Below are 14,141 nucleotides of genomic sequence, written 5' to 3'. Positions count from 1 at the left end.
ACCGTGGTTTTTCTTCTTCTTTCTTTAACATAAAGCATGGGTTTATTAACATATTTAAAATGGATGCATGAACAGGGTCTTGTCACTATTCTAAATTAGCTGTCATTTCTTCTTCGAACTAGTTATAACAATTTTCAAGTGGAATTTTCAAAGAAAAAAACTAAATATACTCGTTCTCACATTTAACATGATGTTCCAACATCTATTATAGCTATTTGATTTTTAACGAAATGTATTAGATTTTTCAAATGAAGAAATAACAATAATCATAAGAAACTTACGCATATAAATAGAGGATTCAGAGTTTAAACCTCAATAATCTAATAATTTTGATATTTTCTTAAGCTAGTATTTTGTGGACAATGCATTAGTTTTCTATGTATAAAATAAGTACAACAACAACGTGGCTACTAATATTCGTTAAGTTTTATTTCTAAAAAACATTAAAAACCAAACAAAAAATCGAACTGATAAAAATTTCATAAATTCAAACACCTTTTTAATTAAAAATATATCCAAAGCAATCCAATTACATTCTTAATTATATAAGTTTCAAATGGTTATTGTGACGAAAGTCCGCCAGCAAAAGCCGAAGCACAAGTTGGTTCGTAGACCTCTCTGAATCCGTTGAAAGTTACTTTTAGCTTGAAGGTAGATTTTAGTTTTTTAACAACCAATCTTACGACATCAAGTTGTCAATCCTAGCATGGACTTATTTCGTCTATACGAAAACAAAGAAATTGACAAAAGAGGTCTCCTAACTTGTACTACTACTACTAGCAGTATCACTACTACTAGTAGTATCACATCACTCATGATATCCTTACAACTCTTATTTTTCTGCCAATACCTCAGCTCAGTCCGCCAACTTCCTGAGCAAGTTTGCAAAATTGCAGTCTGTTTGTGTGGACCCCACTCCACTCCACACACACAACACAACCACGCCCACTGTTACCGCTGCAATACGCAATGCAACCATCTCTCAGTCATTTTTTTATACTCTCACACCACTCTCTAAATACAAATCAAATTCTAGAATCTTCTTCTCTCTTCATTTTATCTTCCTCTTCTTGTTTTCTCTCACTATTCTGTAACAAAAACAAGATTAACATCAACCATCAACCAACCAAGTAATGTAAGCATATTAACTTCATTCTGTTTTTTTTTTTTTTAAAAAAATTTATTTATTTATTTATTTATTTATTTTCATGCATTTCTCAACTAAAATCAACTTTATGCAATGTTTAAGCTAAATAAATTTCTATATTTACATGTTGAAAACGTTTACCCCTGTTTATTTATACTGCTATTGTTTGATTTTGCTTCTATAAATGTAGTAATAATGTATTACTTCTTTTAATTTTACCTAAAATTTAATAATAAAGTTCATTGTTTATTTATTTTATTTTTGTTTTGTTTCAGTGTCTATAGTTGAGTGATGATGGATTTTGAGGCTTCTGATATGCTAAAATTTCGTGATTTTGTCGATGATGGGAATTTTCATGTTAAATGTCTCACTTCATGTGAGAAAAGTAAACCAGATTCAGATTTGAAAGAACTTGTTACTTGTGAAGAGTTTGAATTTGAAAATGATAATGATAATGTTCCTTTTACACCAAGGCTTTCCCCGATTTCGAGTTTTGCAACATGTAATTGTAAACATGATACGCCTGTTAAGATGCGGGATACTACTATAATGCCGGTTAAGACGGTATTTGATAACAACAATTCCTTGCATATTTCTGTTAAGAAATCAAAGGTGGCACCGGATGATGACGCGAAAGATGATATTTCTTTAAGCCCGGGTGAATTGGCAAAATCATATAAGAAATGCGAAAGGAAGAGACAATTTGAAGAGAAGAGGTTGAAGTCTATAAATAGAGAGATTGAGGAGTGTCTCAAAGAGCTTGCAAATAAAAAGACACAAATTAGTTGTGTTAGAAGAATTCGCGAAATTGCTGAAAGGAAGGAAGAGGAACTGAAGGCTCTTTCCCAAAAAATTGCTGAATGTACTATGGAACTTGAGACGACAAAGAAAGAGCTTCAGTCCGAAAGGAAAAAGTTACTACAGGTAATATCAACAAGGCAGAAGCGTAATGATTGTGCTCAAATGAAGAACTTTGAGTCAATGGAGAAGAAATTTGAAGGTCAGGTTAAAGAACTTGAGTCAAAACTGAAGCAATGTGAAGGACAGGTGGAGGAACTTGAGCAAAATGAGAAACACTTTAAAGAATGGGAAAAGGCGTTAGAATCAAGAGATAAGCAGCTTGAAGGACGTATGATGGAGTTTGAATTGATGGAGGAGGAACTCGAAAGTCGTAAGAAGAAGCTTGAATCAAAAGAGAAGCTAGTTGAAAGACGGGAAATGAAGCTAAAGTCAAAAGAGAATCAACTTGAAAGGCAATTGAAGACTAAAAAGATTGAAACAAAAGAGAAGAGTATTGAAGACCAAGAGAAGGAGCTGGAATTTAAAAAGCAGGACTTTGAAAGGCAATTGGAGGAGTTACAGTCGAAAGAGAACCAATTTATAGGACAGAGTGAAGGAGTTTGAATCCGAAAAGGATAAATTTGAAGTCAATCAGTGTGCATTGGGGGCGGAACTGGTGTTTAAACAGAAGCAAATCTATAGAAGAACGAGGGTGGTTGAGTCAAAAGAGAAGCAACATGAGGGCCGTGTAAAGGAGCATCAATCAAAAGAAAGAGAATTTGAAGACCGAGTAAAGGAGCTTGAGTCAAAAGAAAATAAGTTCAAAGTGAAGGTGAAGGAGCTCGACTCAAAAGAGAAGCAACATGAGGGCCGTGTAAAGGAGCATCAATCAAAAGAAAGAGAATTTCAAGACCGAGTAAAGGAGCTTGTGTCAAAAGAAAATAAGTTCAAAGTGAAGGTGAAGGAGCTCGACTTAAAAGAGAAGCCGTTTGAAGGTGAAGTCAAAGAACTTGAGTCAAAGCTGAATAAATTTGATGGACAACTAAAGGAGCCTGAATTGAGATGGATACAATATGAAGCATTAATGAAATATATTAATGAGGAAAAAGATCTGGGTAAATGTTCTTACTTCTTATTCATCTAGTTTATTGAAAAAAATTCATTTCATTATTTTCTTTACATGATGTTTATATTTCTAATAATCTGATCAACATAATTTGTATAAAATATTTTTAATCCTGCAATGTTGTTTGCTTAGTCAAGTTGAAAAGCTTCTCCAATTTTTATATCACACACACATACACACTGTCAAACTGTATTTGGATTATATCACACCCTTGAAGTCATGGCTATGGTTTTATTGTAATATTATGGTACTGCTAATGATAGATTGGTAAATTAATTAATGTAGGGTTAATTCTTCAAAGTATATTGCAAATAGTGTAAATCTTATGAGTTAAAATGTAGTTTCAATATCCTGACAAACATTGAGGGGAAATTAATAGTCCTGGCAACTATTTATAGTCTTGTTTATTAACCAATCTATACCTAACACTATCTCCATTGATTCACTTAGTGTGCTATATTGACATTGATTGGAACTTTTAAAATAATGCTTTCGTCTGTCACCAATAGATTTCAATCTAGGAGATGGTTTACATTCTTTCACAGTACTCCCTCCGTCCCAAAATATAAACAGAAATGAGTCAAAGAAACTTGATGTATTTGGTTAAAGATTTGGACCAAATACATTCACTTTTGTTGACCAACTTTTACTTATATTTTGGGACTAGATTGTTTAGTTTTTTAAATTCCTAATTGATATTGTTGCTTTCATTGAGTGATGCTTCTATAAATATGAGGGAGCTTAAATTAAATATCTGCCTCTGATGTCTAAATATGCAGTTGCATCTTACATGCATGATCAATCAAGTCCTACCATTGATGAAACAAGTTTGCTGTTGGACACAAGTGAGAAAACTGATGTAGTTGAGTCACTTTGCAATGACATTTTAGTTTTTCTTCTAGAATTATCAGATCCTTCAAGAGTAGTTTTGGATATGATACAGAACCCCATTATTCCACTGTGTAAGAAGGGAGATAATGGTGGGATTATTGTGGGTTACCACATCTATCTACTAGAACAACTGATGAGAATCTCACCAAATATTGAACCTTGTGTAAGAGAAGAAGCATTGAAGCTAGCACTTGATTTGAAAGCTTACATGAAAGAAAATACTGAAAATTCTTTGACGGTTCTTGCTTTTCTACTGCTTTTGCCAATTTACGGATTGCTTACTTCTTTCAATGAAGATGAAGTTATGGAGCTTTTCGCATTTGTTGCTCAGCACAAGATAGCTATTGAGATGTTTGGGACCCTAGGTTTTGCAAATAAAGTTTCTGGTATGTTACATCATACCATACGACTATCAAATAATAAGATAGTAGTATGAACTGTGAAATCCAATTTGAACTTATTTTATGTATGTTTTCGTTCTGGTAAGTTTTGATGAAGTGAAATTTCTTGTACTTTGCAGATTTTGTTGAAAATCTTATCAGGAGGAAGCAATTTGTTGGAGCTGTTAGATTCAGCTGTGCATATAACTTGGCTGGCAAGAATCAATTAGTTGATATGTTGCGAGAACACATCCAGAATGCCAAACTGATTTGTGAGAGCAGCTGTGAGAAAACCAACTCCATTGAAATCAAGGTTCTTTTATTTTTCTTATTTTAATTCTATTTTATTTAATATTTCATTTTAGTCATTAGTAAAATTACTTTGAACTTGAACTCAGGATAAGGCCAGAGATGAAGAAATTGCTAGTCTGAGAACTGTTTTACAATGCATTTCAGATAACAAGATCCTAGAATCTGAGGATCTGCTTAAAAAGGAGATTCGACGTCGTATTGTTGAGCTAAAAGCACAGAAAGGCAATTAGTTTTTTTAGGTACTTAAACATGCTACTGTAATGAAATGTGGTAATGTAAACCAGTTAGCATGTACACTACTTTTGTTGGAGTACATTGTACATATTCAGGTGTCAATGAGACTGACATGATTCTCTCTATTTAATCGTGAAAGAATGAAAACTTAACTGGGATATCGATATTTCTTCGCTCCCTATACTTTCCATATACAATTTTGTTATGTAGAAATGTTTTCGTAACAAACTAGTTACTTGTTTCTTACTCTATGTTACATGTTACTTGAGTTTTGATGCTATTCATTTTTCAAAAGTTTGGATGATTTTGGGGTTATCTTCTCATCTCATGTTTATATTGTGGGGAATGGGATTGTGACTGGTTTGTGGTGGTGATTTTATTTAGTGTTGAATTGATTTTATAAAAATGATTGGACTGAATTGAGTTTGAAGTGGAAATTATTTATGTTTAGTAAAGTTGATATAAAATTGTTACTTTGTTTCTTAAAACAAACTTGGAGAGTCGAGGGGTGCAAGTGCAACGAGGTGGTGATTAAAATAAAAGTTTATTTTCACACTAAACTTGGAGTCATTGAGAAAACTAAACTCTGGAAATGGATAGATTTTATAGGTAATCTTATTCAAGATATTAATACGGAACATGAAAACACTTTTTCATTTAGAATTTAAACTTTGATCTTAAAGTCAATAAATGTAGTGTCCGGGCTTCGAAACCCGGCTACTGTACATATAATACGATGTCCTCGCCAACTGAGCTAAGCTCATGAGACATTTAACTTTTTTTATTGGTCTCAATTCTTATCGAGAGTTGGACTATTTTTTTTTTCTGGTAATAAAAGAGAAAAAAAATTTGTCCCACAAGTGTAATTTAGTTGATAACTATTAAAAATATTATTGAAGAAGTCAAAGTTCAAAGTTCAAATTCTCAACTTCTCTCTATTTAAAATATGTTAGTTTAACCACTAAACTATTTGACAAATAAAAAATAAAAATAAATAGAGAAAAACTCAATTAGTTCATATTCTATTTCACCACATTGTTATGACAATTCATAGTTCAACTAATAGAAATGCTGAAAGTTCTAGTATCGAACATTATGACCAGGATTCAAACCCCGGTCTCTCCACTTTGTATGTATGTGAGTTTTCGATGACTTGTCATTTCCTTTATAAAGAAAATTATGTTCACAAAGTGTTAAGCACCATCCATTTTCATAGGAAACATTTCATACGACAATTAAGCACCATCAATTTTCATTGCACAATTTAAACAATTAAAAACCGATAATTAGAAATCTAGCAAATCATCAAATCTCTTATCTCTTATATTTTAAGCTTATTCTGATACGCTAACCCTAAACCTAATCCTTTTTCCGCTCATTTTCCCTCTCATTTTAACCCTAATTTAATTCAAATAAAATGTTAAAAAATACCTCAACAAGAATCGGACTCATGACCTTTAAGATTTACTTGATTAATTCAAATAAAATGTTAAAAAATACCTCAACAAGAATCGGACTCATGACCTTTAAGATTTACTTGATGAATTTGCCACTAGGATACATGAATCAATGTGATATAATTTGATAATCCACATGTAATGAAATAAATGCTTAATTTTGTTTAAATAGAAATCAACCCTTTTTTTTTATACAACTCCAATTTTTTTATGTAATAAACATTCAATTTTTTTTTTTTAAATAGAATTCAATTAATTTCTATCCTCTCATTTTTTTCTCCCGATTTTTACATTAATTAATTTTTCATTGAATTTTTGCAATATTAAGTTCCAAATTAATTTAAATAAGATGCGTTATAGATTTGAATTTGAGTTATATTTCTTATATATTATAAGCTTGCTAACATAAGCTAACCCTAAACCTAAATTTTTTTCCCTCTCAGTTTTTCTATCTTTTTATTGTGGCTTTATATTTAAAAAAAAAATACAAATTTGTCTACAATAAAAATCGAATATGCATTTGTTTACAGTAAAGCCTTTCAACTACTAGAGTATGTGCTTCAATCGTGATAAAAGTTAGGAATTCTGTTAACCCTGTTTTTCAATAAATTTGAACGGCAACATCTCTTGTCTCTTATATTATAAGCTTGCTAACATAAGCTAACCGTAAACCAATTATAAAAAAAAGGAATGCTAAATTGAGGTATGACGAAATGTGTATATAATTTTTACACGTCCGATTACAAAATAATATTTACTCAATTTTTAAATTTGTTTTTTTACAAAACATGTCTCATTTTTTTTCTTCATTGCCACTATTCTTTTATGCCAAAAAAATCATAATGTGAACTTTTAATATTTAATCAAAATTTAAAATAAAGAGTAAAGACAATATATTAAACATGTTAAGATATATCTTTCGTCGCTGGTGTTTTCACATGGCTAGTTGTATGTTGCAACTTGCAACTTCAAAGAGTTACTTCTAGAAAATAATTAAAGATTCTGATTATCGACAAATACGGTGAAGATGCAAATAAAATTTCTATTGTAGTTTATAAGGAAGTATTTCATAATATATCATAATTTCCTTTTAGCTTCTTCAAAAAAAATATATCATAATTTCCGTTCTATGAAAATTTATCCAAATTTATGGTTAATGTTACTCCAATTTTTCATATACATTTTAATCAGACCCATGCGTGGATAATACAATGGTTTACAAAAAATTAAGAGTAAATGAGTCTTAGTTCGGTCCAAAAAATTACCTACGTATGATTAATAGAGCAGCTCTTCGATCAACTAACAATAAATCTTTATAAGAGATGCAAATGATATTAGAAATTAGAAATTAGAAATTAGCTTCAATAATTCATAAAGAGTAAAACTTAATTTCTCTTCGATCCACTACCATTGCCCCCCTTTTTAAGACAATCCTTTTTGAAGTTACAGATTTTTGGATAAATGAATCATTACCCGTATCTCAATACCTTGTCACAAAGGCACAAAATGATAGCACGTATAGCTTTATCTCACCCTTCAATGCATCATCACTACAATTTAGTTGAACCCAAATTATTTACATCTTTAATTTTCACAACCCAAAATCATTTGTCTTCGGAAATTTTTTCAATATCCCATTTAGTACCCATCACTGCAACAAAATTGCCATATAAATGTTTATCGTTACGGTCCCTAAGATCATGGATATATGTTTGATAAACCAACATGTTTGTTTTTTTTTTTTTTTTTACAATAACAAAATGATATTCATTCATTCAAATTGATAGATTACATCAAATACAACCACATAATCAACACTGTTAAAAACATAAAGGATGAATCTGCGAACAAAACTCACAGCATCCGAGTTAATAGCATACAACGGCAAAATGCCTACGACAAATAATATGATAAAGTTAAAGTCACCGAAGTATCCGTGCCTCCGGATCTGCAGCGTTGAAGCCCAAATCATTGGTTGAATCGGTAATTGACTGAAGCCGATCTTTTCAATAGAAATCAAATGAACACCGCAACAATACGAGACAATAAAAACGTCGCACAAGACGACAAACAACACAACACCGCACTCAGACGACGAAATCACAAAAAAAAAACACAAAAAAACAAAAAACTTGATCAATGTGAAGATCACTTATTTAAATAAAAAATAAAAGGAAAAACAATTATGAGGGGTGATTTTGGGTCAAAAATTGACCCTAAAACCACCCCTCCTTGATAGATCAAGAAAAAAAAACTAGGTTAAGGTGGGGTGGCGAAGAAAAGGAAAAGAAAGGTTTTCTTAGTCATTCTAGAGAACATATAGAGAACATATGTTTAGTCGTGGGTATTATTGTGCTAAAAATACACTTAGAGTAAATGCACTCTATCACAGTAGTATAAAAGATTTGTATCCCCAAAGATTAATTAACAAATACTCTCTAGTTTTTTTATAAGAAAAGAAAGTGGAAAAAAATTGGTCTTTTTTATAAGAAATTTTGACCAATTTTTCAATGTTATAAATGTTTAATTTCACTTGTGTCCTTATTTATTATAAGAGAGAATATTTAAAATAAGTACTCCTTCCGGTCCTTTTTATAGAGAACACTTTGGGAAAAAAAATTGGTCATTTTTATAAGAAATTTTGACCAATTTTCAAATGGTTTAAATGTTTAATTTCACTTATGTCTTTATTTATTATGAAAGAGAATTTAAAAATAAGTTAAGTTAGTTAAATAAAGAGTAATTAAATAAGGGTATACATTAAATAAATTTAAATCTATAAGAGTATTAAATGAAAAAAACTATGTTAAATGTGCTTCCTTGGTCTATGTAATTTTTTCAAAGTGCTCCTTATAAAAAGGATCGGAGGGAGTAAGTTAGTTGAATTAAGAGTAATTAAATAAGGGTATACATGAAATACATTTAAAGTTATTAGAGTATTAAATTAAAATAACCGTTTACGTTGTGATTCCTTAGTCCGTGTAATATTTTCAAAGTGTTCCTTATAAAAATAACTAAAGGGAGTATCAAATTAGTTAAAATTATTTATTATTTAGACTAACAGTAGTTAAGTGTTTATGATAACTAAAAAGAAAATAATGACAAACAAAAATAAAATGTGAAGTTTTATATAGAGAGAGATACTGTTTTATATGATAACTTCAAACTTCACGCCATATAAGTTTCTTATTTTACCCTTCCGTTATTTAAGTAGCAGACATTATAAAAATGAAATTTTTTAGAATAATAACGTCCACTACTTAAGTAGGGAAAATTACTCTCGGCCTTTTGTTCTTGTTCTTTTCCAATGTCAATGTCTCAATGATAAGGCATAAGCCCTCTTCCATTTTTTTGGGCCATTGTGTGCAGGTTGGGCTTGTAGTCATTCTTTTATTTTATTTAATCTCATTTTGCTTGTTTTATTGTGCACTATTCAATAGAGGATATAATTAGAGCTGTAAAAAGGGCCTTAAGGGGCCGGCCCTTTAAGGGGTGGACCCACTTATTCCTGATTATTAATTTTATTTAAATTTTAAACACAGTTTTTTTAGGGTGCCGATCGTGGACAGTGCTGATTGAAGAAAAAGAGAATAAGTTCACGACACTAGAAAAATTGTTTAAAATTTAAATAAAATTAATAATCAGGAATAAGTGGGTCCGCCCCTTAAAGGGCCGGCCCCTTAAGGCCCTTTTTACAGCTCTAGATATAATAGTCTTCATGATTTTTTTTTACTTCTTTATTTAATTTACTCATCGACTACAAAATAAATAAAAATACAGCATCTAAATTCAAATCTAATCTAAATCTAAATAATAGTAACACAAAATGTATTAAATTATACCTAAAATTTCAATATAAATTATACAATTAAATGCCTTATCGGGTATATGGGTTTCGACCCTCCTTTTCATAAAATAAAATAAAATAAAATAAATGGCTTATCGGCCCACTTGTGTTTGAAAGTTGATAGCGCGGCAACTTTCCCTCCTTAACTTTTTTCATTTTATTTTCATTTTCTTTATAAAAAGAAGAAACTCAAACCCTAACAATCATAAATACATATCTCCTCTCTTCCTTGTGCGGCGGCGCATCTCTTCGTTCTCACTTTCCTCTCTCTTATTTCACGTGTGGCGGCTCTTCCTCCTTCTCCCTTGCGTCACTCATGTGAGAATTCTAAGTCACTCTCATGTGATGTCTCTATCAATATTGTTTGACGACTCTCTATATTTTGGTTGAATTGTTTATTGTGGTTGTAGGAAGAGTTTAGCTAGAGGGCGGATCTGAAAGAGGAGTTGGAAGAAAATCATATCAATATTAAGGTGATTGTGCAATTTCCCCATCTTGTTAGCAACATTGTTGAGGTAGATTACTATTGTTTGTTGTGCAATTTCCCTATCTTGTCAACGAAGTTTTCTATTGTTTTATCTATTTTCGACTTTCATTAAGACATTTTTTTTATTTGAACAATTTATCGAGACATCTTAAACTTGTGTATTATGAATAAATCTTCTAATTTATTTATTTTACAAAAAATCTTCTAATTCATTAAAAAGTAAAAACTCTTGGACTTGAATTGATTAGTTTCACCGTACACATGAATTCAAGATTGCAATACCATTTATATCTTGCTATTCTATTATTCTCTTTTATTCATGTTTGCATCTTTGACTCTTCTCCTTCCTCATGTCCAGACTCCAGACCCGTTATTTTTTTTTTAACCCCTTCCTATTCTTCCCCATTTGTTCATGCTCTTCATAATATAAGCCAAAACTAACAAAAAATTGAAAAAGCACAGGTTAATCTCTTAAAAATTATACCTACGAAGCTTGACTCTTTCCCACTTTAATTTTTTAAAAAAACTTTCCCACTTTAATCTCTTAAAAATTGTAATGACTTGGTATAGAATACTTTAACCATATTAATATAGGTTTTGTTACAGTACTTTAATGTGCTCAAAATATATAAGAAAAATGTGATTAGTATACTTAAACTCAAATACAACTGAATTCATCCAACACTAAGATTCTTTTAGACATCGCATGAATTTCATGCTCAACTAAATTTTCACCAAAATATTAATCATCATCTTCATAATGCAAAGCATTCTGAATCTTTTCAATTGTTGCGTGAATATTGAATTTAAACTTTGCATGATTACTCTTAAGGGTGCTTCAACAGGTTAAAGTACACAATAAAGAAAATGTTAACAATGATTTCTTTTGTGTATTATCTAATACACAAAAAAAATCATTGTTAACATTTTCTTTATTATGTACTTTAACGTGTTGAAGCACCCCTTAAAAGTAACCAAACAAAGTTTAAATTCAATATTAACCAAGATTATAATGTTTTGGATTGTGAAGATGATGATTAATGTTTTGGTGAAAATTAAGTTGGCATGAAAATTTAGTTTATGCCATGTCTTAGTGGGTCTTAGTGTTGGATGAATTCAGATGTATTTGAGTTTAAGTATACTTTGAGCACATTTATTATAACTATAAACTCTATTTATATAGGATGTACTCCTTTCGGTCTTTTTTATAAGAAATACTTTGTAAAAAATACACAAATCAATGAAGCACATTGTAAATAATTATTTTCATTTAATACTCTTATAAATTTAAATTTATTCCATGTATACCCTTATTTAATTACTCTTAATTCAACTAACTTAAATATTTTTTATATTATCCCTCATAATAAATAAGGGCATAAGTGAAATTAAATATTTAAAACATATGAAAATTTGTCAAAGTTTCTTGTAAAAAGGACCAAAAATTTTTCTCAGAGTGTTCCTTATAAAAAAGACAGAAGGGAGTATATTCGTGCATCGCACAGGAGAAAGTGCTAGAAAGTTTCTTATTTACTTTTTGTTTATTTTAAAGAACACACCTTCCATGTTACTAATATATTTTCTTTTCCTTTTTTACTTATAATAAAATTTATTTTTTAATGAAATATTATAATAAAAAATAAAAATTTCTGTTATAGATTTATATTGTATAAATTTTTGTTTTTATATATTATTTTAAAATGTATATTTAATTAAAAATGGTTCAACTCAATTGAATCAAGTCTAACCAATTAAACTTTAAACCGTAAATACACCAATTTAATGATGGGTCCGTTCCGGTTACTTTTGGTTTGAACCTTCAGTTAAACTTGTTGATTAACCGTGGTTTTTCTTCTTCTTTCTTTAACATAAAGCATGAATTTATTATGTACCAAAAAAAAAAAAACATGACTTTATTAACATTTTTAAAATGTGCATGAACTGGGTCTTATAATCAAGTTATTTTCTCTTATGGATTCAAATATTGTTGTGGACACGACACACATAATGATAATACTTGTCACTATTCCAAGTTCGGAACCATTTTAAATAGCTGTCATTTCTTCTTTGAACTAGTTGTAACCATTTTAACTATTTGATTTTTAACGAAATGTACTATTAGTTTTTTTAAAGGAATCCAATAATATTGAGAGTGAAAATCAGCTTAAAGAGAAATTTGATTAGATATGATGATGCTTATTTTCCTCTTTGCATCACTTCCATTCTTTCTTTCTTTTTTTAAATTATTAGATGGAAAAAGAAAAGTATTGACTTGGCCAAAATTAATCTTTTGCAAAAAGGGTAAAGATAGGGGTTAAAAGTGATATTTTAAAACATAGATGGGTCAAAATTGCAACTTTCTCAAACTTAGGAGGCCAAAAATGCAATCTAACCTATTTTTTTATGCATTAGTTTTCTATGTATAAAAAAGTACAACAACAATGTGGCTACTAATTCTATTTTTATTGAACTTAAAAACAATCGACGTAATCTGTAAAATCTAATTCCAATAACAATATCGATATTATCAAATTGAATATTATCTTCATCCAGATTTGAATAAAAATCTTGTAGTTAAATACTAATATTCGTTAAGTTTCATTTCTAAAAAACATTAAAAATCAAACAAAAAATCGAACCGATGAAAATTTCATAAACTCAAACACCTTTTTAATTAAAAATCTCTCCAAACCAAACCAATTACATCCGTAAATGTAATTATATAAGTTTCAAATAGTTATTGTGACGAAACCCCACCAACGAAAGCCGAAGCACAGGTTGGTTCGTAAACCTTTCTGAATCCGCCGAAAGTTACTTTTAACTTGAAGGTAGGTTTTAGTTTTTTAACAACCGATCTTGCGACATCAAGTTGTCAATCCGAGCATCGACTTATTTCGTGTATACGAAAACAAAGAAATTGACAAAAGAGGTCTCCTAACTTGTACTACTACTACTAGTATCACATCACTCATGATATCCTTACAACTCCTATTTTTCTGCCACTACCTCAGCTCAGTCCGCCAACTTCCTGAGCAAGTTTGCAAAATTGCAGTCTGTTTGTGTGGACCCCACTCCACTCCACACACACAACACAACCACGCCCACTGTTACCGCTGCAATATGCAATGCAACCATCTCTCATCATTTTTTTATACTCTCACACCACTCTCCAATTACAAAATCAAATTCTAGAATCTTCGTCTCTCTTCATTTAATCTTCCTCTTCTTGTTTTCTCTCACTGTTCTGTAACAAAAACAAGATTAACATCAACCATCAACCAACCAAGTATTGTAAGCATATTAACTTCATTCTGTTTTTTTTTTTTTAATTATTTATTTATTTTTATTCATTTATTTTCATGCATTTCTCAACTAAAATCAACTTTATGCAATGTTTAAGCTAATAAATTTTTATATTTACATATTGAAAACGTTTACCCCTGTTTATTTATACTGCTATTGTTTGTTCTTGGTGTTTAT

General features: G+C 30.2%; 1 protein-coding gene across 1 annotated transcript; it reads left to right on the top strand.

The window, feature by feature from the left end:
* Positions 1 to 1,441: 1,441 nt before the first annotated feature.
* Positions 1,442 to 4,866, top strand: LOC123896608. The gene is made up of 6 exons (XM_045946979.1): positions 1,442 to 1,931; positions 2,539 to 2,573; positions 2,670 to 3,042; positions 3,833 to 4,330; positions 4,465 to 4,637; positions 4,723 to 4,866. The coding sequence occupies exons 1-6, from the start codon at positions 1,442 to 1,444 to the stop codon at positions 4,864 to 4,866; spliced, it is 1,713 nt and encodes a 570-aa protein (XP_045802935.1).
* Positions 4,867 to 14,141: the final 9,275 nt, after the last annotated feature.

Source organism: Trifolium pratense, linkage group LG7 (genome assembly GCF_020283565.1).
Source record: "Trifolium pratense cultivar HEN17-A07 linkage group LG7, ARS_RC_1.1, whole genome shotgun sequence".
In the NCBI taxonomy this organism is placed as follows: Eukaryota; Viridiplantae; Streptophyta; class Magnoliopsida; order Fabales; family Fabaceae; genus Trifolium; species Trifolium pratense.
The sequence above is the reverse complement of the archived record's forward strand: the minus strand, read 5'-3'. Positions and strand labels throughout refer to the sequence as shown.

Coding starts and splice junctions, on each gene's coding strand:
- LOC123896608 (XM_045946979.1), top strand. CDS start 1,442: ATGGATTTTGAGGCTTCTGATATGCTAAAATTTCGTGATTTTGTCGAT. Junction 3,043..3,832: donor TAATGAGGAAAAAGATCTGG/GTAAATGTTCTT, acceptor CTAAATATGCAG/TTGCATCTTACATGCATGAT. Junction 4,331..4,464: donor TTTTGCAAATAAAGTTTCTG/GTATGTTACATC, acceptor TGTACTTTGCAG/ATTTTGTTGAAAATCTTATC.